The sequence below is a fragment of the Eulemur rufifrons genome, chromosome 30 (assembly GCF_041146395.1).
Source record: "Eulemur rufifrons isolate Redbay chromosome 30, OSU_ERuf_1, whole genome shotgun sequence".
Lineage (NCBI taxonomy): Eukaryota > Metazoa > Chordata > Mammalia > Primates > Lemuridae > Eulemur > Eulemur rufifrons.
Window position 1 is genome coordinate 92,039,111 of NC_091012.1, and position 27,082 is coordinate 92,066,192.

Sequence of the window (27,082 nt, forward strand, 5' to 3'; positions counted from 1 at the left end):
TAAGTTCTTTAGCATGGCCTAATAGAAGCTAACATTTATAGTATACTCTGTGCCAGATACTGTGCCTTTTATGTGTTTTTTTTCATTCATGTTTCTTAACCCTATGAGTTAGGTACAGATGTGGCTTGATTTATGATGGGGTTATGCCCCAATGGCCCTGATAAACCCACTGTAAGTTGAAAATTATTAAGTTGAAAATGCATTTACTACATCTAGCCTACTGAACATCATAGCCTGCCTTAGCCTACCTTAAACATGCTCAGAACACATTAGCCTACAGTTGAGCAAAGTCACCTAATACAAAGCCTATTTTATAATAAACTGTTCACTATCTCATGCAATTTACTGATGTTCTACTGAATGTACCACTGTAAAGTAAAAAAATTTTAAGTCAAACCACCCTAAGTCAGGGACTGTCTCTATTTTTCTTATTTAGATTCCACATATGAGGAAACCTAAGGCTCAGAAAGGTTAAATAACTTACCCGAAGTCCAATGGCTTATAAGTAAAGCTGGGACTCAAACCCTGATCTCTGACTCTACAACCCATACTCTTAGCCACAAATGCATAACAGTTGATTCTGAGTGCTTGCTATGTGAGACACTGTGCTAAGTGCTTTATATGTATTTCTCTTTTAATCCTCATAACCACTTTATGAGGAAGTACCTATTATTATCTGAATTTTACAGCTGGGGAAATTAAGGTACCGAGTAATTAAATAACTTGTCCCAAATCACAGACTGATTAAATGGTGGAGTTGGGATTCAAACACCTTATCTAGTCCTTAGCAACACGGTTGCTCCTTCACCTTCCTCACATCCTAAGCTCTCCTTGGTCTGAACCCTACAACATTCTTCAGCATCATTCCTTCCCCCTCACCACCACCCCCTTTGTGTGTTAGCATTACCTAACTGTTTACAGTTGCTGTTCCCTTCCCACACATCCTCACTCCAGCACTGTTTCTTTAATGCCCCTGTAGCTTTACTAATGCTATTACCTTTACTGGCTAATGCCCTCCTCTCCTCTTTTTCTGGATAATACTCCTACTGATCCTTAAACAACTCAACACAGGAGTTGCCTCTTCCAGGGAGCCTTCTCCTCTCTCCTGCTCCCTCTTTGGTTAGGTGCCCCTCCTGTCTTCTCTCACAGTACCTTGTACATCTCTCTGTAACATCACCTTATATATGATACTCTTATTTCTACATCTGTTTTCCTCACCAGACTCTATGCTCCTCCAAGGCAGGAAACCCATACTCACACAAATACCCATATAATTTGTATCCCCAGTACCTAGTATAGTTCCTAGATACCATAAACATCCATTAAAAATTCTTTTTAAACTAAGAGAGTAAGCAATTTTTTCAAGGTCACATGATGAAGCTATGCCAGGACTAAGATCAGGATGTTACACATCTGATCTAGTACTCTGAACAGAGCTTCTCAATCAATGGCCCCAAAATGGACTACAGCTCTGAGATACTGTGCCCTTCAGAAATATTTACCCAAATGTACCATACAAACACTGCTATGCTGTGATGTGGAAAAGGTTGGGACATACTTTGGTAAACTACATTGCTACTGTTGGCAACCACAAGGTAGTAGGGGTCTGACAGGTAGGTATGATCACCTCAACAAAGGCAAAGGATTCTTGAAAAACTCCAGAAAGTTTGCTCTCACCAGGGCCTATGCTCAGTAAGAACCAAGAGAGTGACACATGCCATTCTGTTCCCCCTACCCCCACCAAAATATCACGCACACCTCCCAACAGCACTGCCATGGGGCAGCCCTCAGATTACCCTATGGACCCACCTCTCTATTTTCGCCTTTCTTTGAGATGCCATAGCGACGAGGCTAGGATAGGCCATGGAGGAACTAGCAGTATTATTTTCAGCTGAGTTGTTCTTGGTTTGGGGCAGCTCAAACTGTGCCACATGATAGTAATGGCACTGAGTTAAGTAGTTTATAAAGTGTTTTCGAGCCAGCTGCAAATGATCTAGACGCTTGCTGGGGTTGACTTGTTTCATGGTGAGAGCTCCTTGAAACGCTGGCACCATCAGGTACTTCAGGTCGGTGGAAGCAATCTCTTCCAAATCTTCATTTCGGCTGAAAGGAGCAAAGAGGAGGCTGTAAAGCCTGGCTGGGCATTTAAACCGTGGCCCTTGCTTCTGGGGGAGAGGGCTGGGCTGGGAATGGGGCAAAGGGAGAAGGTACAGGGAACAGCAGCCAGTTCCACTAAATGAAAGTGGCTCAGCACTCACACCCAATGTCTATGCAGGGGGCTGACACCAGGGAGCAGAGTCGTGGGCTATCGATCATCTCGGAAGAGGGGTGGGGAATGTACACAAGATCGCAGTGGGAAGCAGGAACAAAAGGTTCTTAGTCTTAAAGGTCCTCATTCAGGAGCAATGGCTCCACCCTTGGTAACCATTATTACCTTCGTTCTCAGCCGTTATTACCCTCTTCCCCATACCTGAACAAGTCGAGCTGCGATAACATTTCGGCAGCCTTCTCGAGGAGGTTCAGTCCCTTGAACACCTTGTCCTGGACTCTCCGGGAGCTGGTGGGTTCAGTCGCTGCTTCCACTTCATCCAGAAGCTGTTTGCCGGTTTCGAAGAGCTCGGGGAGTCGGGGCAGCAATAACTCGTCTTCAGCAGCTGCCATCTTGTGGGAGGGAGGAACCCGGAAGACCTCACTTCCGGGGTTAAAGGCAACTTTGTTAAAAAAAGAACTACGCGAGTCTGAACAAAACCGGAAAGGGCGCCGCATTGGTCCAGTAGTTTCATTGTTACCAAAACGTCCAAGGACTTCCGGGAACAGCCTTTTGCTGGCCCTGGCAACCGTTTCCATAGACTCATTTTACCACGCAGCCTGTTACAAGCCATACGCATCTGTTAAGAACAAACAAACAAGCAAAACCCTAGGCGCTGTTTTACGATGTGTTCCTAGTGGCTGATACTGGGCTGGGAAATTTCGTGGGCTCTGAGGCCCGGGTGTGGTGAGACTGAATTCAGAGCGCGAGCGTGAGCGCGAGCAAGCGCGTTTCAGGAGCCGGTCAGGCGCGCGCCTTACCTCGCCAGTCGCTCCCTAGGTTGAGGAGTCTGGGCAGCCCGAGACTCCAGCTGCCGCGCCGCTCTCACCGTTCGCAGGTCTGGTCGCTTGAGTGCGACGTGCAAGTAGCGCCCCCCTCCGGCTTCCGTCCACCCACCAGAGGAGCTCGGGTTCCTCCCAGCCAATCCCCGCCCGTCCGCTTCCCCTTCACGTCGCCCCTCCTCCCCACACTCACCTACATCCTTTGGGCTGGCGCCCTGTAGAACCCCTCTCCTTAGTCCTGATAATTTGGTAACTTGCAACTCCAGTCATCCCACAGCCGACCTCCTTCGTGCTACCTAGTTCCCAAATCAAATGTTACTACCTTTGTGCAACCTTCCTTAACTTCCCCCTTCCCCACCTAGGGCCCCTCAGCCACCAGGTCAGGGTTTCTTCTGTGCATCTCTATAATGATTTACAAATCTCCCTTATCAGAATGAATCTGATTCATCTTTACACCTCTCTGGCTAGCCTGAGTACTTATTAAGTGCTCAGCGTCAGTCATTATCTGAACAGAAAAATAAGTGATCAGTTTGGAAAGCAGCCCAATGATACAGAACTGCTCTGTTCAGTAAGTATCCACTAGCCACATGTGGCTACTGAGCACCTGAAAGTGGCTATTTTGAATTGAGATGTGCTGTAAGTGTAAAACACACCCCAGATTTTGCAGACATTAAAAAAAAAAAAGAATGTAAAATATCTCAATACTTTTTACATTGACTACATGTTGAAATGATAATATTTTGGATATATTGGGTTAAACATATTACTAGAATTAACTTGTTTCTTTTCACGTTTTAAATGTGCCTACTAGAAAATTTAAAATTACATTTGTGGCTCACATTATATTTCTACTGGACAGCACTGATGTAAAAATAGAATTCCAAGGCTTTGAAAGAAGGGGCATCATTGCTTTCAACAAATCAATATAAATACATACTGATTACCTTAGGACACACCCTGAGTTGTCCTAGGAGATTTAAGTTAAGTAGGAGACACATTGCCTGCCCATGAAAATAAACTTTTAAACTAAATATATTTTAAACTACATATAGTTAAGAAAAAATTTTCATATCAAAACAACTAGAGGGCAATATAGGACAGCATATAATTAGGTGACATGTTGTATTGCACAGGCTGTTGGAAAACCAAGAAATGACAAGTCATTCCACGCTAGGAGTAGTTCAGAAGGTTTCTTAGACATGATATGCAGTCATAGAATTTCAAAGCTTGAAAGGAACCTCAAAAATCAGAGGAAAAAACTGAGACCAGAAAAGGCTAAGTGACTTGCCCAACCAGTTTGTGACAAAGCCACTGAGTTCAATTGCTTCTATTCCACCAACCTTCAGTTGGGCGGGATTTAGAAAGATGGTGAAGACCTTTTATGTGGGATAGAATGAAACCCCATGCTAGAACAGTGCTTCACAAAAGGGAGAGGAGACTGGGGCATAAGTGTAGGTTGAAAAAGCTTCCAAAGTGATTCTAATAAACCTCCTCTGCAACCTCTGCTTTACAAGCTGAGGAGGCGTGAGGCTCTGGCAAATTACTTGGTGTGTCTGGCACGTCTAGCAACTGCAGCAGACTGAACTTCTGGGGTCAGCTCTGGCCAGGAATACAAAGAAGACAAAGATAGTATCTGTGGAGGAGACTTGGAAACGCAGTAATTGTGACACTAAAGATAATTTGTTTCTCTGCATTTGCTTCGATTAAGACATGTCTTTACTATTGCCTAAGAAGGGAAAGAAATATGCAGAATCTGAATTTGGTCCTGAACTTTGTAAACCATTTTCTATGGTTTTCAAAATGGCAGTCTTTATGGGAGATGCCAATTACTTTCAGAATGCCTATTATATATTAGAATTATAATTTTAAGCATTGCATTTCATCTTATTTTGAAATAATACCAAGATTAAAAGGTGATTAAAAGAAAAGGAATAATAAAAATGAGTCATTTGTTGTGTTTCTGTGTATAAATACTTTATCACATTAAATTCCTGTTGTGTATAGAAGATTTAAAAAAATCCTAGTTTGGGGAACCAGAAGGGCCCTTAGAAATCATGGAAGTATAATGGTACTTAAACTTTTTATAGTAGCATAACTCTTTTTCCAAACCAAATTTTAGAGCAGCCCATAATTTTTAAAAAGACTGATGTGTTTGCAGAGGATATAAAGAAGCCTGCCAACTCAGCCACTGGCCCACCTTTTCCCCAGCCTGCTCAGTTGCACACCAGGCACCTCTGAGGGACTTGAGGGCTCTAAGTAATACAGTATAAAAAACACTAATCTAACGCAGCTCCCCCATTTTTCAGATGAATAAACTGAGGCCCTGAGAAGTTAGGTGACTTGCTCAAGGTCACACAGCTAAAATTAACTGGGAAATAGTATATAGAGTGAGTTGGAATGGAGAGAAACTTGAGTCCAGGGGAATAGTAGAAAGCATTTTAAGTAATCTATAGATGACTATAGAAATGAGATGAACTTTCAAGTATTTCCTAATGTGACTCCCTGATAGAGGTGATGGATGTCCATTTGTCATGTTTGGATCTTAACACAGATTTTTTAATCTTGGATAACAAATTGCATGATTCATGAAAGAACTGTAATAAAGGAGACCTTTTCCTGCCTGTCTGAATTGTTGTGCTTTAACTTGCTTTAGAGGGTCCATTTGTCTTAAATGAGTAATATTCTACTGATATTTGTATCTGTAATGCCAGCAATAACACTAGATGAGATCAAATTGTGAGCAGTATAAAGCCAATAGTAGGCTGTAACTTGCCAAAATTGTTTATTTTTTTATTTTTTTATTTTATTTTTTTTTATTTTTTGAGACAGAGTCTTGCTTTGTTGCCCGGGCTAGAGTGAGTGCCGTGGTGTCAGCCTAGCTCACAGCAACCTCAAACTCCTGGGCTTAAGCGATCCTACTGCCTCAGCCTCCCAAGTAGCTGGGACTACAGGCACGCGCCACCATGCCCGGCTAATTTTTTTTCTATATATATTTTAGTTGACCAGATAATTTCTTTCTATTTTTTTTTTTGTAGAGATGGGGTCTCGCTCTTGCTCAGGCTGGTCTCGAATTGCTGACCTTGAGTGATCCACCCGCCTCGGCCTCCCAGAGTGCTAGGATTACAGGCATGAGCCACCTCGCCCGGCCCAAAATTGTTTATTTATTACTTAATCATTAGTATTCAAACTATCTTCACAAAGTATTCTTGAGACTTGAATCTCCCTGACTAGTAGCAAGAAGTTCATGAAGGAAAAAACTCCAATACAATGAAGATTGCATTCAATAAAATATTTCAATTCCTAGTTCTATATCCAATTCTGAGGAATGTGATACAACACTCAAAAATACTCTGGAGACCTGGATTTGAGTCCTGCCTCTGCTACTTAATAGCTGTGTGACCCTTGGAGACATCTCCTTTCCTCTTTCCACATTTGTTGTGTGCTACCTGAATTCCTGGCACTGAGAATTCAAAGAGCAATACACAGGGCTTGAGCCCTTATGGGGCTCACAGTTCAATGGAAGAGACAAGTAAACAAATAATCAACTAGTAATTTGATAAGTATTATAATGAAGGTGTGTCCAAGGTGTTGGAAGAATGGAGGGAATACTTTGGCCCTGAGGGACATTCTGTTAAAGGTCTAATTCCTTGGAAGATGACTTCCAAGATCCTTTCTGACATTCTTTTCATTTTGTTCCTTCATGGATCCCAAGCTGCACCTTCAGTGAACTCTCCTTGTTCTCCAAAGCTATAAGGCCTTCAGGCATTTACATGGGTTGTGCCTTCTCCCTGGAATGTTCTTCTCTCCCCTCTCTGTGCCTGGCGAATTTCTATTCATTACTCATGACTTAGCATTTCCTGCTCTTTCCCCTGTAGGTGGGGGGCCCTCCTCTTAGCTTGTACAGTATGTTATGCATCTTCCTATAATAGTACTGTACTATGGTTATCTTTATCCACACCTCTTTCTTACTAGACTGAGAGCTCCTTCAGGCCAGGGAGAGTGTCTTATTCATCTTTGTTTACTCCAGTACAGGACCTGACACCTGTTAGGTGGGAGGCGAGGGGGGGGGGAATGATTGTTGAATGAATAACTTTGGATGATAATAATACCCAACCTTCTCTGAGTGCTCACTCCTGACGCCTCCTCCTATCCTCCAAAAGGAACTCAATTGTCACGAATTCCTTCCACAGGAATTTTAGCAACCAGGGAAGATTAACTCAGATCCTAGGGGAGGAGATTGGAGGTTGACACCATGACCATATAGGCTATTCTCTATTCTTTCATGGTTGCTCCAAGACAACTTTTATTACCTGAGAGACTTTTCATCTGCATAAAAAAACAACCTTTGTTCACCATACATTTCCTTCCCTTACTCTCCCTTAACTTATGTCACCAACTACCCATGGGAAGTCCCAAGCCCCTATTCCCTTCTGTAGCTCAGATTGCTATATAAGCTTCAATCATCTGACCCTTCTTCAAGTCTCATATTTTGTGGGATTCGCATATGTGTGTATGTATATAATTAAATATGGTTTTTCTGTTAATCTGTCTTATGTCCTAAATCACAGCCTAGCCGAGGAACCTAGAAATGTGGAGGGATGCCATTTTTTGCTCCCCTACAGTTGGTGACTAAAGTGGAGCCTCACTGGCTGGGACCAGCTCTCTCCTCTCTGCTGCAGCTACAGGATGCTTGGACCCGAAAAAATGCCAGCCACAGGTAAGATTTCTTACCACATCAGTCTCCCAGGTCTCTACCTGCAGAGTCTGGATGAAGCCAGAGGGGTAAGAGTCTCTGTCTTTTGCCTTTTCTAAATTTGAATTAGCAGGAGAAAACGTGTGTGAACTAGTTCTTAAATAGCAACTCTGGTATTGGGGGGCTATGAATATTCTTGTTTTCTGATCCCTTCCCTCCCAGAGTTGTTTCCCTCCCAGGTCTTTGTTTTCCATCGTCTTTGTTGTTTGTGTCATGTGTCATAGGAGAATCATAGGACAGAACATGAAACCTCCCTTTATAAAATTAATAAAAGGCTGTAAGGTGGGAACTGTGGTAGGGGCCTGAACTCTGCAGAAGTATAGACATAGTTTTATATATATATATATATACACACACACACACACACACGGAAAACAAAGACCAAGAATACTCATACCCCCCCAATACCAGAGTATATATAAGAACTAGTTCACACACGTTTTCTCCTGCTAATTAAAATTTAGAAAGGGCAAAAGACAAAGAGACTCTTACCACTCTGGCTTCAACCAAACTCTGCAGGCAGAGACCTGGGATACTGATGTGGTAAGAAATCTTACCCGTGGCTGGCATTTTGTCAAGGGTCCCAGCATTGTTCCCTAGCTTGCTTTCCTATAATCACTTACCTCTCAGGAGTCACACAGCTGATAGTCATAAAGATTTTTACCTTTCTTCATTGCTCCCATAAGTAACATCACCCTTGTGAAACCTAAGATTGGTCTTTGAGGTATCTTCCAGACCTTGCATTCTGGTAGACCAACTGACCCAACCAGACCAGTGGCCCATACCATGGAACTGACTCAACCAGTCTTAGGACCCTCTACCTGGGAATGACTCAGCACAAGAAGATGATTTCTGCTTCCCAATCCAAAGAATTCATTCCCAGCCAATCAGTAGACCCAATTCCCTAGCCCTTTGCCTGCCAAACTATCTTTTAAAACCTGGGCCCCCAAGTTCTCAGGGAGACAGATTTTAGAAATTTTGTCATGTCTAACTTACATGGCATCTTGTGATATTAAACTCTTTCTCTGCTATAACTCCTGCTGTCTCAGTGTACTGGCTTCCTCTTGAACAGTGAGCAATGAACTTGGTTGGGCAGTAACAGACATGGGCATAGGCCCTTATAAGCCTGTTGTTTGAGCTGGACTCAGACTGGTGAGTTCATGGTTCTCACCAGAGCAGAATCTATTTAGACAAACTTTGCTGTGGGTCCCAGAGGCAAATAAGCTGAATGAAGTTCTCCTTTCATCTTGTTTTATGTCCTGAGAGCTTGGCTTTTCAAACAGTGAGAACACTCTCTCTGATCTCTGCCATCTGGAGGTGGGGGGTGCAAGTGTGGGCTTGCATTATGCAGCCAGTCAAACAGGTTGGGAACTCAGACAAGAAGTAAAAAGCAGCATTCTCTTTGACTGACCATGCCAGCTTTCAGGGGAGTTTGTCACAATAAGAAGTCCCAGTCCAGAAGGGGCTTTTATCATCTCAACCTTTGTTGCTTAGTGCTGGGAAACTCCCACCCCAGTATCACCTGTTTGGTGTCACAGATTAGGAGGTTTGTGACTGGAGGCATTCTACATTCTGTGGGAGACCAGAGAAACCATTTATACAAACACTATCCTTAACCACCTGGGGCAATGAAGGTCTTTGCTTTCTTAGTCTATCTCTGGGAGTGAACTTTTTGGATCATGAGGGCTACATCTGCTGTGCCCACTTTGAGAACACCACACGAGACCATGGTATTCTAAACCTGGAAAGTTACCTCCACGTCTTTTCATGAAAAGACTTATTTGTTTGAGTCACTTCTAGGATAAATAAATTGGATATATTTTAAAAAGATTTTTAGAGAGCTCTTAATCTAAACAATTATCTTACTGGTACCTATGGGAAGATCAAACTGAAAGAGGACATGAAGTATAACAGCTAGCCTTAGAGACTCCCTTAGCAAGATCAAAAGGCAGAAATTAGATTTAGAAAAGTTAAAATCCTTTAAACCCACTGTAAATTCCACTTTTCTGCCTTCTTATACTCCCCCAATTCCCTGTTTCTGACCCTCCAGATCTTTTGGATCTCTAGGCCCCTAATTTAAAACTCCTCCAAATCCAGCTCCATTTCCTCAGTAAATTCCTTTAGCTCAAGAGAGAAACATAACAATTGGTTTGAATTATAACTACTGGTTTTGGAGTACCGATTCATTAGAGATCCTTTCCCTCCCATGGACGGCTATTGCTTTCCTGTTGGTCTTGTTTTTGTGTCCTGAGAACTTGGTTTGACTTTCTGCTTGTCAGAGGCATGGGGGTTTGCTGCCTGTGTGCAGGCGGCAAACCAAATATATGGCTGGACAGAAATGTGAGTTGCATCCCATTGGAGGCTAGCGAACCGACTGTTGTCAGCTCTCAGGTGCATTGTCTAAGTCTTTTTTTTTTTTTTTTTTTTTTTTGGCTGTCTTTGGGAATGGCTTTGGATCATGGAAGGGCTGCATCTTTTTGTGTCCGCTTTGGAAATGCCTCATGTGTCTGTGGTTAAAGCCAAAAGAGGCTAATTAGCCTTGTTCTTGAGCCACTCTTTTGGTAAACCGTTGATTTAGAACTTTGGCTTATATTCAGAGCATGATAGGAACTTTTTTTAGGCCTTCTCCCCTAAGCTAAAATGGAACTATATGCTTGGAAAGAAAGAAAACAGCTTATTAAAACATTCCCAAGACCAACAGCTATAAATCTAGCACAGGAAATCTGGTCCCTGATATAAAGGAGATAATTGAAGATAATGTAATTAGATGGTCAGGCCAGCTCCTTGATATCATTCAGGCTGCAACCCAATTCTTTAGGGAATTAAAAACATCTGTCCTTGTCTTACAAATTGAGTATTTACAAAAACAGGAATGTGCCTCTAGAAGCATTCAAAGCCTGCCTATCCTTATTATCAATCTTTAGATCTCACCTATTCATTTTAAGATGCTTCCAGATACTATAAGAAAAACCCACAGTATTGGAAATGGAACTGTCCTGCACTTAAGAAAAAGAAAGAAAAATTTAAATAGTAATTACTCTATACCTCTAATAGGCAAATATACCTCCCAAAACTCCTTGGTGAAAACTTATATTCTTTCTCTTTGCCTTTAAGATGTAAGATGTTTCCACCCTGTCTTACCCAAAAACTATTTCTTTTGAAATGAAAACTTCAGGGAGATGATTTTCAGCAAAAAAAAAAAAAAAAAAAAAAAAAAAAAAAGGAAAAGAACTATGAAAAATCTTAAAGGTCTTTTTATTAACAGTAAAAAGCTTTAGCCATGTGAGCAGGTAATCTTAACACCTTAACTTGTCCCCTTTTCTTTTGGTCAGAAACACAAATTGCATAAAAATATGAATGGGGATAAACTAGTGAGTTTATATTACTATGTTTTACTGCCTTGTGACCAAAAATTTTCTTTCTTTTTTTTTTTTTTTTGAGACAGAGTCTCACTCTATTGCCCAGGCTAGAGTGAGTGCCGTGGCATCAGCCTAGCTCACAGCAACCTCAAACTCCTGGGCTCAAGTGATCCTCCTGCCTCAGCCTCCCGGGTAGCTGGGACTACAGGCATGTGCCACCATGCCCGGCTAATTTTTTTTTTCTATATATATATTTTAGTTGGCCAGATAATTTCTTTCTATTTTTAGTAGAGACGGGGTCTTGCTCTTGCTCAGGCTGGTCTTGAACTCCTGACCTCGAGCGATCCACCCGCCTCGGCCTCCCAGAGTGCTAGGATTACAGGCGTGAGCCACCGCGCCCGGCCGACCAAAAATTTTAAAAGTAAAAAGCCATAAGATCTTTGTGTGTTTATCTGTATGTCTGTGTACGTTTATGCATGTGTACATAGATATAGGTATGTTTGCATGTTATTTCTACATGATATAAAAATCCCTTAAAGGGGCCAGGTGTGGTGGCATGTGCCTGTAGTCCCAGCTACTCGGGAGGCTGAGGCAGGAGGATTGCTTGAGTCTGAGATTGCTGTGAGCTATGATGACACCACTGCACACTACCTGGGGTGACAGAACGAGACTGTCTCAAAAAAAAAAAGAAATAAAATAAAATCCCTTAAAGGATTTCTAGTCAAATTGTCTTCAAGATAAATGAGTGCTCATATAAATTAAATACTCCTGTAACTGCTAGAAATATAGGAACTAACCCAAGTGTTTTTCAAGTTTATCTGATTTGAGTAAGTCTTTGGTAAATAAGGCTAGTTTAATATTGTTGCTTTAATGAAAACAGCTGTGTCTACTGTGTTATAAGCAAAAAAAAAACCACATGTATTTTGCTTTAGTGATGACTGCTTGATATACATGTGTTGTAAAAATGGTTAATAGGGAAATAACTTGAGTTGATGGCTAGCTTTATCTAACATCTAATGAAATATTCACAAGTAATCCAAGCACAATTGTTAATAATGAGTGAATTAAATAAGATGTAAGTGGTATAAAAGTTTATCAATAAACTTTTTAATAATAATTATGTTTTAAAATATGTTTACTTAAAAAGTTTCCCAAAACTCTTTGGTAACTTCTACCTATAATTTATAGAGTTTTGCTAAGTTAAATTAAATGATAGATATTCATTGACTATCCAAATCATTTCCAAATAAGATAAAATATTGAAACATTAATTGCTGAGCATAAATTTATTTACTTTTGGATTCTTAAATTTTATAGAAATACAAAATATATTTTCTCTGTTAGTACATATGTCCTGTTCCACAATGGAAAATTGTTCTATGAAGAAGCATGTTTCTAAAAATTATGAAATGTGTATTCATAAAATGTTGGTGTGACAGTTCAAAATTGCTTACTTTCTAGATTTTCACTAGAAATTAGGATTACTATGACTCAAAATTCTAATATGTAATTAAAACTACTAGAAATAGGAAAACAACACTTTGTGCAAAGTGTACAAAGAAAATAAGGTGTTATAAGGTATATGCTTTATTTGTTGAGAGAAAAATAATTTCGTCTAGTTTAGAGGTTATTTAAAGGTTGTTTCAGAATGAATGAAGGAAAGATGGACAAAAATTAAATGGATATGAAGTTGGGCAGAAAGAGAGAATGAGGGAGAATCTTGTATGGCCAAACTGACTAAAATTGAATGACTTTATTATAAGGGTTCTAAAAAATGAGCTTTCAGCTTTCTAAGAGTCTCTGACATAAGGTGGCCCCTAGTAAAGTAAGTTCAATATTTGAACTTCTTTGAGTAAAAGGGAATAGATTTGTTCAATACAGTCTTAAAGAGTGATGCTAGGAGCAGCAGGTAAAAATTTGAGAAAGACAGATTGTCTCTAAGTATTCCTGAAATGGGAAGTGCCCACTGGCCTGGGTGACTACTTGCCTTGGCAGAGTTACTATAAAGCAGTTCAAAGTATGGAAGGTTATAGGGGCTGAATGACTACTCAGCAAGGCCACCAAATTTGGCAAATAAAGATATGGATGTCCAGCTAAATTTGACAAATAGCACTAACTTCTGAACTTTTATGATTCATTGGGAAAAAACAGAACACAGGACAGGGTGTTCTGAGAAAGCCAGTTCAGGAAGCAGGACAAAATCATTAAATGCAGGACATGCCCTATATATACAAGTTGCCCAACATCCCTACTTCTTAGGCTATTTCCACCCATAAAATTCTACCCATAACTATAAGCAGTGTTTTTAGCTAGTACTAGTAGGCCCAGTTAGCCAGATCATATTAATTAAATTAACCAGAGTCTTTGCTGGAAAATTCATAAGTCTAAGTTTCATACTGTGTTACTTGAAAATAATAAAAATTTGTTTAAAAAAATGAGCTTTCATATCAAAAGTACAGTGATGCAAAACTAGAATTGGTGTCCTTTAGAATGACAAGATTTTCTTATACTACTGATGAGAGACAATGAAAGATTTTTTTCACCTTTTGAGCGATCTGCCTAAAAAAAGATTTGTGTCTTATGAAGATAATTTCCTAGCTTCATGTTCTCTTTTATCATGTCTTTGATTACTTAAAAAGAAAACTGAGTCCTCTCTATTAAGAGAGCTAAGGTTTGTCCTCCAACAATGTAACTTTCTGGATTTGCCTTTGACATCTTAATGAATACTCTGGCTAAATGAATGATATAGTGACCCAAAATCCTATTTAATTAAGTGTTTTAAACCTTTTTGACAAACTTCCCCAAATCAAATTTTAAATTGAGTCTTTTCAACTTTAAATTAACTTTGGAATTTTCTAGTTGGGTCCCTGGAAAGCTCAAATGATGTGTCTCTCATCTTATACAAGAGAGACATTAAACTAATTTCACTTATTCGATATGTTAAATTATAGGGGAAGCACTGTCAAATAATAAGTGACAATAAACTTTCTTTAAATTATATTTATGGATGTTATTGATATGAGTGTTCCAAAATTTGCACAAGATTCCTAGAAATATCATCAGTCGCAATTTTTTTACTTTTATTTTTTATTTGTTTTTTTTTTTTTTTTGAGACAGAATCTCACTCTGTTGCCCAGGCTAGAGTGCCATGGTGTCAGCTTAGCTCACAGTAACCTCAAACTCCTGGGCTCAAGCAATCCTTCTGCCTCAGCCTCCCTAGTAGCCGGGACTATAGGCACACACCACCATGCCCAGCTAATTTTTGCTATATATATTTTCAGTTGTCCAGCTCATTTCTATTTTTAGTAGAGACAGAGTCTTGCTCTTGTTCAGGCTGGTCTCGAACTCCTGAGCTCAAACGATCCTCCTGCCTCAGCCTCCCAGAGTGCTAGGATTACAGGTGTGAGCTACCGTGCCCAGCCACAATTTTGGTTTATTATGTTAAAATGTTGTATGCCACAGAAATAACCAAATTTCCTTGTCAATTGCTGATTATAATGAACTTGCTTCAGATTTTTGGCCATGGCCATTCTAAATTTTTGCCATCCATAGTTACTGTTTTGATTCTTCTGTAAAAGCCTTTACAATCAGTTCCAGTCCAAAATTGCTTCTTCAAGGAGACTCATGGAAAAGACTTTGACAATTATTCTGGAATATAGGTTTCTGATAACTATGACATCATACCATTGGACTGGGTAAGAATTTCTAGAACTCTAATGAAGAAACTGATTGGTTTATGAAACTATTAACTTCATGCAGAGTAAGAATTAATTTATATGGGACTGAACTGATAAAGGATTATGATTTTTTAAATGATTTTTTTGTTTGAAACATTGCTGATTCTTTCTATGTTTTGTTTTCTAGGTTTAAGGAAACATTTTTTCTTTTAAGCTATCTATAACTTAAAGCAATTTGATAAATTATACTTTTGTAAACAGAATTGCAACACTTACTTTTTTCTCCCTACCTGATCCCTCCAGAATTTGGAAACTATTTGTGAGTATTCTTGTTTTTATGGCAATATAGTTATCTGTATAAGTTCAATAAGAATCTCTTCTCTTTGTAACAGGACACAATTGGAAACACTGGTTATATTACCAAGGCTTTGACTAGAATGTCATATTTTCTGATATGACCAGACAACTTTAAGGAACTAAGGTTGATTTTATAGAGCCAATAAATCCCTTGGAAAAAAATACTCGTCTGGCACCTTTAATATACATTTCACATTGCCTTCCAGGTGGGTAAGGAATGTCACTTCCTGGCAGGCCCAGGAACATCAGGATATTTTAGGGACTTTGAGAAGAGAGGAATTCACACAAATCTACAAATATTACAGGCTAAGTTTTATGGTGAGTCCTTGGCTTGGCTTCCTAGCCTCAAGAGGATTTTAAAAGCCCAATCTGAAATTCCTTATTAAAAGTTCCAGCAAAGTAGACTTAAAAGAGCCTAGATGATCAATCATTATTCTTGTTGCACTTAAGTAAATAATCAGGCCAAGTTTAATGAGTCTAAACTTAATTTGCAAATAAAGTGGTCTTACTGGAATTATCTTTGGTAGAAATGGGGGTGACTGTAGAGGGAAAAAATATGTTTCAAAAGAAAACTATAGTTCACCCATTATTAATTAGTTCATTGTTTTTGAAGGTTTGTTATTTACCTGTAAACTGGACTAGATCCTGAACTCTTCTAGTTTCCTCCACTATCTAGATATGACTCTATAAACTAATATTTCCAATTTTTCTCCCACCCTCCTTACTTGGAATTACTGAAATTAAAACTGTCCTTTCCTGAAGCCCTGAAAGGTGAAGCTGGACAACTTGATAGAGACTTCAGAGAAATCACGACAACTTATGTATGAACAACCTTCATGCCTGTTGATGTATGGACTACTCAGAAAGTTCATTGTAACACCTGATGCCAATTGCAAACCAAGAAAATCTGTCAGATTTCCACTGCCTGCCCTCACTCCAACTGAAGATGCTTCAAGGCTAATATCTAGAAATCTCAATTGGCTGCCTTCCAGAATCAGAAACTAGTTTATAGACTGTTCCAAATATTAACTTTTGTTTTTCTTTTGTTTCCATAGAAATGCCTCTTATTAAATACCTGTTTTCTTGTATCATATAAAGGCATAACCTTGATGGGATCCCAACTGCAATACCACCTCCTGAAATAAAACACAACTGTTTAATTGGACTGACCTATCCCAGGTCTCTTACCACTCAGCTACTAACCCAATATTTCCCTCCACAGCCACCAACTTAAGTGTGTGAAACTCCTAGGGAAATTTCAGCCAGGGAAAATGAAGTAGTTCAGGAAAAGGCCACCCCAAAATATGTTGATTTGGTATGCTGATTACTTTAAACTGAGGTTACTTGAGGAAAACAGATGCAGGCATAGGCTTTCTCTGAACTTTCATTAGCTGCCTAAAGATGGATCCTACAAAAAGAACTCAGTTGTCATGAATCCCTTCCCAGGGAATTTCATCAAACAGGGAAGATTAACTCAGATCACAGGAGAGGAGACTGGAGGTTGACACCACACCCAGACAATTTTCTATTCTTCCAGAGTTGCTCCAAGACAACTTTTATTACCTGAGAGACTTTCTATCTGCATAACAAAACAATCTTTATTCACCATACATTTCCTCCCTTTGCCCTCCCATAACTTATGTCACCACTACCCCCTAGAAGCCCCAAGTTCCTATTCCTTTCTGTAGTTCAGTATGTTATATAAACTTCAATCATCTGACCCTTCTTCAAGTCTCATATTTTGTGGGACTCCCAAGCATACAGATATAATTAAATATGGTTTTTCTCCTATTACTCTATCTTATGTCCATTTAATTCATAGCCCAGCCAAGGAGCCTAGAAGGGTGGAGGGAAACCATTTTCTACTCCCCTACACATGCATTTTATCAATTAATCCTCACAAGTGCCATAAGAAGTAGGTGCTGTTATAACCCTGTTTCTTAGTCCATTTTTTGCTGCTTTAACAGAATACCACAGACTGGGTAATTTACAATGAAAAGATTTATTTGGCTCATGGCTTTGGAGGCTGGGAAGTTCAAGAGTGTGGTGCTGGCATCTGGTGAGGGCCTCTTCCCATGGCAGAGGTACCACATGGTGAGTGAGTGCACAACACAGAGATAGGAAATTGGGCCAAATTTATCCTTTTATCAGGTGTCCACTCCCACAATAACTAACCCACACCCACAATAATGGCATTAATCCGTTCATTAATTCTTAAATGCCCCACCTCTCAATACTATTACATTGGACATTAAATTTCAACATGAGTTTTGGAGGAGACATTCAAACTATGGCACTCTGTTTTACAGATGAGGAAATTGTGGCTCAGAGAAGTTAAATTCTGTTGGATCTAGATCTGATTCCAGAGCTCATTCTCTTAACCACTACACTCTACTACAGAAGAGGGGAAAATTACAGAACAAAAGAAAAAATGAACGTGTAATAGTTATGTGCTAGAAAGTAAATATATATATGCTAGGAAGTAAGATTTAATTAGTAGGCTGGCCCACATTATGGAGGATGTAGTCAGCCAGGAGAGTGCAGACTTGATGTGCTATAAACAATAGGGAGGCATTTAGTTCAACTAAATATTTTATTTTATTTTATTTTTTTTTTTTTTGAGACAGAGTCTCACTTTGTTGCCCAGGCTAGAGTGAGTGCCGTGGCGTCAGCCTAGCTCACAGCAACCTCAAACTCCTGGGCTCAAGCGATCCTCCTGCCTCAGCCTCCCGAGTAGCTGGGACTACAGGCATGCGCCACTATGCCCGGCTAATTTTTCTATATATATTTTTTTAGTTGTCCATATAATTTTTTTCTATTTTTAGTAGAGACGGGGTCTCACTCTTGCTCAGGCTGGTCTCGAACTCCTGACCTTGAGCGATCCACCCGCCTCGGCCTCCCAGAGTGCTAGGATTACAGGCGTGAGCCACCGCGCCCGGCCTTTTTTTTTTTTGTTGTTGTTGTTGAGACAGAGTCTCACTTTGTTGCCCAGGCTAGAGTGAGTGCCGTGGCGTCAGCTTAGCTCACAGCAACCTCAGACTCCTCGGCTTAAGCGATCCTACTGCCTCAGCCTCCCGAGTAGCTGGGACTACAGGCATGCGCCACTATACCCGGCTAATTTTTTCTATATAGATTTTTAGTTGTCCATATAATGTCTTTCTATTTTTAGTAGAGACGGGGTCTCGCTCAGGCTGGTCTCGAACTCCTGACCTTGAGCAATCCACCCGCCTCGGCCTCCCAGAGTGCTAGGATTACAGGCGTGAGCCACCGCGCCCGGCCTAGTTCAACTAAATATTGAGGAACTTTTATGTTCCAGGTGCTGTGCTAGCTGCTGGGATATAAATATGCATAGTCTTTGGTCCTGAGGCTCCAGGTGAAGGAGAGTGACAAACAAATGATTTCAATATAATGTGGTAAATGCTAATGTATTAGTGTAAACCACAATGTAATAGTGATACCTGGAGGGTATGATAGAAACACCCAGGAGGAGAGCCTAGCTAGAGAGTTCATAGAAGATCTCTCACAGGAGATGATGCCTAAACTGAGTGGTGTTTTGTTTGTTTGTTTGTTTGTTTGTTTGTTTTGAGACAAAGTCTCACTCTGTTGCCTGGGCTAGAGTGCTGTGGCATCAGCCTAGCTCACAGAAACCTCAAACTCCTGGGCTCAAGCGATCCTCCTGCCTCAGCCTCCCCGGTAGGTGGGACTACAGGCATGCACCACCATGCCCGGCTAATTTTTTCTATTTTTAGTTGTTTGGCTAATTTCTTTCTATTTTTAGTAGAGATGGGGTCTTGCTCATGCTCAGGCTGGTCTTGAACTCCTGAGCTCAAACAATCCACCCACCTCGGCCTCCCAGAGTGTTAGGATTACAGGCGTGAGCCACCACGCCCTTCCCTAAACTGAGTCTTGAAAGGTGATAGCATATGCAGGGTACTTGAAGCATTTTGATATTATTGGAACTTATAGTTGGAGGAAACAAGAAATAGGTGATTAATTTATTTGACATACATTTATTGAATGCCTGCTATGTGTGAGACACTATTCTAGGCACTGGAATGAATGACATAAACAAAATCCGTGCCCTCATGGATCATGAAAGGCAAGCAGGGGCTATTACACGCTCCCCCATTTGTAAAGCACTTATTTCTAAAGGACTTAGGTAAACAATGCCTCAACTGCTCCCAATGATAGTTCTAAGAAAGACTATAGTAGATATATTGGTCTAGTCTTTCTCAAAGTGTGCAGGCTTACTGATGATACGAGACGAATTTACGTGGTATATTGAGGGACATCTAAGAATTTAAATAGGTCTAAGTGAACCCCTAGCAGCCCTCTAGCATCAGAGATAGAAAGCTTCACTGCCAACTGTTCCCTGGGTGACTCTACCCATCCTCCATCTGTTGCCATGGAGATGTGTGGCTTCATTTCTCCAATTTCCCTACCCCTACCCCTAAGTGAGCCTCAGAGAGCCTCCTCCCTATCTCCATGGAAAGAACTCTATGATCCCTAACTTTCCTTCCCAGTCATATCCTTGCTTCTCAGGCTGTCACCATAGAAACTGAATGCCCCTCTCCTCTAGCCATCTCCATGGTGACCCTCAGCCCTATCCCCAGGATATCACTAGGATCAATTTCTACTAGATGCCTAGAACTCAGGGAGGGGTCAAAGGTGAGGGTGACTCCCTGCAGTGGCTGCAGTCTTCTTTGTGCCTCCTGGCTTTGAAGACATAGCAGTCACTCTCTCAACAAAGAGGGTAAGGAAGCTATGGTTTATAGAGTACTGATTATGTGCCTGGCACTGGGCTAGGTACTTTACATACTTGAACTCATAATTGCCCATTTTACAGAGTTTAAGGGAGAAAGGCTCACAGAGGTGAAGGCACTTGACATTGTTTTTCCCCTGGGCCTCTTATCATCCTCATAGAAACTGGGAACCAAGAGGATTTTATTCCCACCATTCTCTTTGGCTATTTGATCTTGAGAAAATAGCCTCCTGTTTCTGAGCTTTGTTTTCCCCATATGTAAAATAAGAGTGTTGGACTAAGTGTCATCCTGAATATCCCCCTGTTACAGTCAGATTATAAGTGATTCTGATCTCATTGAGGAACTGATTTTTCAGTTCAGTAAATCCATTAAGGTATTTTTGTTTGTTTGTTTGTTTGTTTGTTTTTAACTGACACAGTGGAAGTCTCTAAAGTGTTTTATACAAAAATGAACTCAACATGGATCACAGATTTAAGAGTAAAATATAAAACTATAAAACTTTTAGAAAAAAATAAGAGAAAATCTTTGAGACCTAGGGCTAGGCAAAGAGTTTTTTAGGCTTGACACCAAAAGCAAAATCTGTAAAAGAAAAAATTGATTTTACAATTAACACTCTAAGTTTATTATTTAGAATCTCTCACGGTTTCTTCTAGGGTTTTCTTTTTTATTTCAGCATATTATGGGGGTACAAAATTTTAGGTTATGTATATTGCCCTTGCCCCCCCACCTCCCCCCGAGTCAGAGCTTCAAGTGTTTTTGTTTTAAATTTCTATTTTGAAATAGTTCACAGGAAGTTGCAGAGAGGTCCTGTGCACCCTTTACCCGACTTCTGTCAATGCTGGTATGTTGCATAAATATAGCACAATATCAAAAGAGTCAACTGACATTGATACAATCCACAGAGCTTATTCAGATTTCATCAGTTTTACATGAACTCATCTGTGCATGTGTGTATATAGTTCTATGCAATTTGATGACATGTGAAGATTCATATATTCACAACTCCAGTCAAGATACAGAACTGTTCCATCATCACAAGGATTCCCTTTTATAACCATATCCATCATCTTCCCTCCCCTCATCCTTAATCCCTGGCAACTCCCAATCTGTTCTCCATCTATATAATTTGTTACTTCAAGAATGTTATAAAAATGGAATCATACAGTATGTAACCTTTGAGAAGTAGCTTTTTGCACTCAGCATAATTCCCTAGAGATTCATCCAAGTCATTGAGTATACCAATAATTTGTTCCTTTTTATTGCTGAGTAGTATTCCATGGTATAGACATATCACAGTTTGTTTAACCAGTGACCTGGCGAAGGCCATCTGGGTTGTTTCCAGATTTTGGCTATTATGAAACAAACTGCTATGAATGTTCATGGTTTTGTGTAAGTAAAATGTGTCTTTCACAGAGCAAAAGTTTTTAATTTTGATGAAGTCCAATTTATCAATTTTTTCTTTTATAGATTTTGCTTTTTGGGGTCAGGACTAAAAACTCTGCCTAGCCCTAGGCATCAAAGATTTTCTTATTTTTTTCTAAAAGTTTTAGAGTTTTTTTTTTTTTTTTGAGACAGAGTCTCACTCTGTTGCCCAGGCTAGAGTGAGTCCCGTGGCGTCAGCCTAGCTCACAGCAACCTCAAACTCCTGAGCTCAAGCGATCCTCCTGTCTCAGCCTCCCGAGTAGCTGGGACTACAGGCATGCACCCCCATGCCCGGCTAATTTTTTCTATATATATTTTTAGCTGTCCATATAATTTCTTTCTATTTTTAGTAGAGATGAGGTCTCGCTCTTGCTCAGGCTGGTCTCGAACTCCTGAGCTCAAACGATCCGCCCACCTCGGCCTCCCAGAGTGCTAGGATTACAGGCGTGAGCCACCGCGCCCAGCCTAAAAGTTTTAGAGTTTTATATTTTACTTTTAAGTCTGTGATCCACGTTGAGCTCATTTTTGTATAAGGTGTAAGGTTTAGGTCAAGATTTTTTTTTTTTTTTTTTTTTTGCCTATGGTTGTTCAATTGCTCTAACACAGCAGTCCCCAACCTTTTTGGCACCAGGGTTGGGTTTCATGGAACACAAATTTTCCACATGCTGGCAGGGGTGCAGAGCTCAGGCGGTGATGCAAGTGACAGGGAGTGGCTGTAAATACAGATGAAGCTTCTCTCGCCTGCCACTCACCTTCTGTTGTGCGACCTGGTTCCTAAGTTTCATGGAAGACAATTTTTCCACGGATGGCAGGGGGCAGCAGAACTCTGTGGCCTGGTTCCTAACAGGCCACAGATTGGTACCAGTCTGCAGCCTGTGGGTTGAGGACCACAGCTCTAGCACCATTGCATTTGTTGGAAAGATTATCCTTCCTTCATTGAATTATTTTTGTGCCTTTGTCAAAAAATCAGCTGGGCCAATTTGTGTAGGTCTATTTCTGGGTTCTCTTTTCTGTCCCACTGGTCTGTGTGTCTATCCCTGTCAGTACCACACAGCACAGGCTTTTGAGACAGAATGCCTAGTGCCACTTACTAGACTGGGTGATCCTGGGCAAGTTACCCTCCCATGGCGTCCCATTTCACTCACTCAGTATATATTAATACAATAGGAGGCCTCCAGAGCCCCCATGATCTAACCTCTGCCTGTTTCTCTGTGTCCATCTCCTATTACTCTTTCTCTCGTTTGCTCTGTTCCAGCCATGCTGGCCTCCTGACTGCTCCTCAGTCATATAACACATGCTCCTACCTTTGGGTCTTTCCTGAGCTGTTTTCTCATCCCAGAACCTGCTTCCCACATCCTCATGGCTGCCTCCCCACCTTCCTTCAAGTCTTTTCTCAAGTTTCACTTTCTCAGTAAGGTTTTATTTAAAATGGCAGAGCCTCTGATCCTCCATGTTCCCTGCTTTTTCTCTATAGCACTCATCACCATGTAACTCACAATATCATCTATTTTTTTTTTTTGTTTGTCTCTTACCACTACAATATAAGCTCAATGAGATCAGGAATTTTTGTTTGTTTTGTTCACTGCTGTATTCCCAGTGGCTAAAATATATCTGGTATAATATACCTTTGTTAAATGAATGAATAGATGTATGGATGAATGAGTGAATGTATAAATGGCTTGCGCCAGGGCCCAGCTCACCTGAGCAGCCTCTCTGGCCCTTGGTTTGAGTCCTAAGCTTGTAACCCTAGAACCATCCACTTGCTTTTCTAAGGCTGACCACCAGGTGGCAGTTGGAGCCTAACTTCTACCTTATTTGCTCTCACTTGCCTTCTCTCTTCGTGGCCTATCAGACTTGCTCAGGTCTTTTTGACCTTCTCTGCCTGGGAACGGCCAGGGGATTTTGTGTGAGCTCTTTAAATAGGCAGTGTCAGTACCTGAAGCTTTGCATCTTTTTCACCTTAGAAAGGTATTAACTTCTTTTCCACCCTGGCCTGCTCTTGGTCTCAGAGGAAGCCAAGGTACGGGCCATTGGGCTGCCCCAAGGTAACTGTCTGCAGCCTCCACATCAGGACACATGGCCTGACTTCTCTGAAAGAGATTTCACCTCCACTTATGCCAGCTTCAGCAAGACTCTCCCAGAGTTACTGTGCCCCTCAACTGGGTAAAGACTAAGTACTTTAGCACCATGGTTAAGGCTTTTGAGTCAGCCTGGCTTTGGATTTCCACTATACCACTTATTAATCTTGTATCCTGGGTGATGTTGGGCAACTGACATAGATCTTCAAGCCTTGGTCTTCTCAGCTGTAAAATGAGGATAATAATGGGTGTGCCAGACTCACAGGGTGGTTGTGAAGATTTAATAGGATAACATATGTATAGCAGAGTGCCTGGTATAGAATAAGGCTCAGTTAAAGAAAAATGAGGGGCAGGGGTAGGGATAAACAAGACCAGATATGGCAGGAACTGGCCAGGAAGTATGAGGAGAGTGCCAACTAGATGACTAGAAGGCTGAAGCCAAGAAAAGGTAGGAGGTCAAGGAAGGCTTCACAAAAGAGATTTCAGCTGCAGCTTGTAGGACAGGTCAAATTATGGCAGGAAGTCAAGATGGAAAGAACATTCCAGGAAGAATGGTATGTGCAAATAAAGAGAGGTGTGAAACACTAACTACTTATAGTTATTCCAGGAACTTTAAGTAGTTAAGTATGACTGAAATGCATCTTTCTTGTGGAAGGAGTGATGAGAAGTACAGACAGATAAGCAGAGGCCAGATAACCTCATGTGCCAGGTGAAGAAGGCTGGACTTGATCTGGAGGGGGCAGTGGAGAGCCATCAAAGAGTTTTAAGCGAGTAAGCAGATGGATACAATTGTCGACTTGGAGGTCCAGCTGCCTTGAAGGAACGCAGAAACTGGAGGCAGGTGAGAGATGGGCTGAGCTTAGATTAGAGAGGTTTTATTAGGAATAGAGATGAAAGGATGAAGCCCATGGATTTTTTTTCACAGGAAGAAATCAGCAACCAAGGTTTTCCAAGAGCTTACCTGAAAAAGGAAGAAGAGCCAGGGCCAGACAAGGAAGTAAGGTCTGGTACAGCTTTTGGTTTTTTAGTATGGGTGAGACTTGAGGCTCTTGTATTCCCCACAGGGCCTGGCACCAAGTAATTGAATGAGTGGAGGAAGGGGCACCCAGAACAATGCTTGCCAAGAGGTAGAGGCCTATCCTAGTTTCAGCCTGGCCCCCACTCTCTGACTTCCCTGTTGTCGCTGAGCCAAAGCCCCATGATACAGGGGCTGACAGGCTGGCCTTTTTACTCAGAGCTTGGATTTCCCTTCCAATGGAGGTGTCTCCCTATAATGGCCCCCAAGGACTGAGGGAAACTTATAGGCCTATCAGGGAAGACATCCTGGTTTTTTCATTTCCTGGTACCCAAAGATGTGACTCCTGTTAGAAAAACCCAGAAGCTTTCCTCTGCCTACTTCCTTTTCACTTTCAAAAGCTTTCATTCCCTCCCCACCTTCTCTTTCTTATCCCTTCCCCAGGGAGAATGTTGGTTCTTACTTTCCCCATTCTGTATTGATACCTCCTGCCCTGGCATGAGCCTACTTAAAAGAATCCAAGGCTCAGTCCAGGTTGTTCATGGTTTAGGGGAAAATTGAAGGAGCCTAACAGCATGGTCCAACCAGAACTCAACCTACTCCTGGCCTTGAAGTCTCTACAGCTCACAGGTAAGTAGAAATTCTACCCCTTCACCCCAAGGCTGCCATGCTGGGGACTCTTGCCTTTCTGGCCAAGTCTGGGGTGAAAATATGGGAAGTTATGGTAGATAAGAAAGAGACAAATTAATAGTAATAGATGTATACTTTGTGTTAAGTGCTTTGCATATGTCATTGCACTGAATCCCCATAACAACCCTTGAGGAAGGTATTAGTATCACTATTTTACAGATAAGTAAACTGAGGCTCAGGGAAATTACACAATTTGTCCCAAATTATTAGGCTAGTTAGTGGTGAACTTGGGAATTGAACTCATGTGTTTTTACCTCAAAACCCATTTTTACTCAGTAAGTTATATTCCCTGGAGAGTGGGGACAGAGGTTGGGAAGTAGATAGGAGGAGAACCTTCCTGGTTGACCCTTTTCCTTAAGGAAAGGGCTAGAAACAGGTTCTTGGGGGGTACCCCATCTCTAAGGGAGAGTAACTATGGGTAGGCAGCATCTACCCTAAGGAATTCAGAAACAGATTTACTGTTGCCTCTCCCTCCTTTCTTTGCACACCTCCCCCACCTCTGGCTCCCAATGAGCTCCTAGGGCAGGGGGGTCAGCAGGCAGACTCAGGTTTGTTGTCCCCTTAGACAAGCCTCTTCCCATCTCTGAGCCTTTTGTTGTTCTAGCTATAAAATGAGACAGTCGTCTGAGAGAAACGGTCTCTAAGGTCTCTTCCAGCTCTAAAATTCAAGGATCGTATTGATTGTATTGTACTGTAGGATCGCCTGATTCATTCATGGATAGAAACAAATTTCCTGTTGCCACAGGGAACAAGGGCTTTTTGAACCAGAAAAAGATACACTCAAGGAGGCAAGATAAATAAATAGTTGAAAGGGCATGGGCTTTGAGTCAGCCAGACTTGGGTTAAAACCCTGTACACTGGGCAGGTCACTTTGCTTCTTTGAGTTTCTTTCATCATCTGTAAAGCAGGAACTACCACCTCTACTTCTTGGAGTGAGGTAACCTATTTGACAGTGCCATGGGAGGTGCTCAAGACCTTTCTTTCTGAGGGTATGAGGTTCAGCTCTTCCTCCCCAACTCCACCCCACTCTTTCACTAGTTCACAGAATACTCTTTTCTCTCCCTGACCCTAACGGTCAGGCTGAGAGTTTTCTGCCAGGGCTTCAGCTTCCAAACTTTTCTGGCAGGGCTCCCATGGAGTGGAACAACTTGACCTCTCTCACAACCTTCTAAAAGTCCTAGGGGGGATGGTGCAACTGAGGCCAGACCAAGGCTTCAACACTTGGAGTTTTGGGGCAACCAGCTGGAGGTTCTAGCCTCAGAGGCCCTCCATCAGCTTCGTTGGCTCTGCCCCTGGCATCCAATCTCCTGGACCATAAACATCTGGCTAATGACAGAGCCCTCCAGTTCTTGTGTCACCTTTGAGTTCTGCACCTTTCAGCTGACTGCCTCAATAGGGACATGACTACCTACTAGGCAGCCAAACTCAGCTCCTTGGAGAGCCTAAATCTCTCAGACAACCACATGACTTGCCTAGCCTGGGGCACGTTCTTGGGCTCCCCTTTGCTGTTTGACATCAACCTGAGCAACTACATTCTGAAAATTAAGGCAGGGGCCTTTGCTGGCTTGCCCCTGCTGTAGGCCAGGAATTATCTTCATGGCATCTCTGCCTTCAGCCTCCCCAAGCTGCAGTGGCTCCACTTGAGCCCCAATGTCCTGAGTGATTTGTAGCTGAGGAGTGGGATGGGACATACTAGTTTCAGCTATTAGACCTGCGTCACAGCAGGCTTCTAAGCACTTTCCCACTTCTCCCTACCCCAAATCAGCTCTTCCAGCTTACCCTCTCTGACAACTGCCCGGTCTCTCTAGAATCAAATGCCCTATCTCCAGCTTGGGGGTTGTCAGTTGGTACCAAGAGGTGACTAGGTGGGCTCTGACT

The 27,082-nt window shown here is 41.5% G+C and overlaps 1 protein-coding gene across 4 annotated transcripts in view; it reads right to left on the bottom strand.

Moving 5' to 3' along the window:
- IGBP1 (immunoglobulin binding protein 1) overlaps positions 1-3,171 on the bottom strand; it is a 29,387-nt gene extending 26,216 nt beyond the window's left edge. Inside the window, exons 1-3 of one of the 4 annotated variants that reach the window (XM_069463387.1) lie at positions 3,070-3,171; positions 2,471-2,661; positions 1,810-2,103 (exon numbers count right to left, since the gene is read on the bottom strand). In XM_069463387.1, the coding sequence (XP_069319488.1) occupies positions 1,810-2,103; positions 2,471-2,661 (485 nt within the window). In that variant the 5' untranslated portion in view covers positions 3,070-3,171. Of the gene's footprint in view, positions 1-1,809; positions 2,104-2,470; positions 2,889-3,069 lie in introns of those variants that run through there. The other 3 variants (XM_069463385.1, XM_069463388.1, XM_069463386.1) reach the window with 3 other exon arrangements.
- Positions 3,172-27,082: the final 23,911 nt, after the last annotated feature.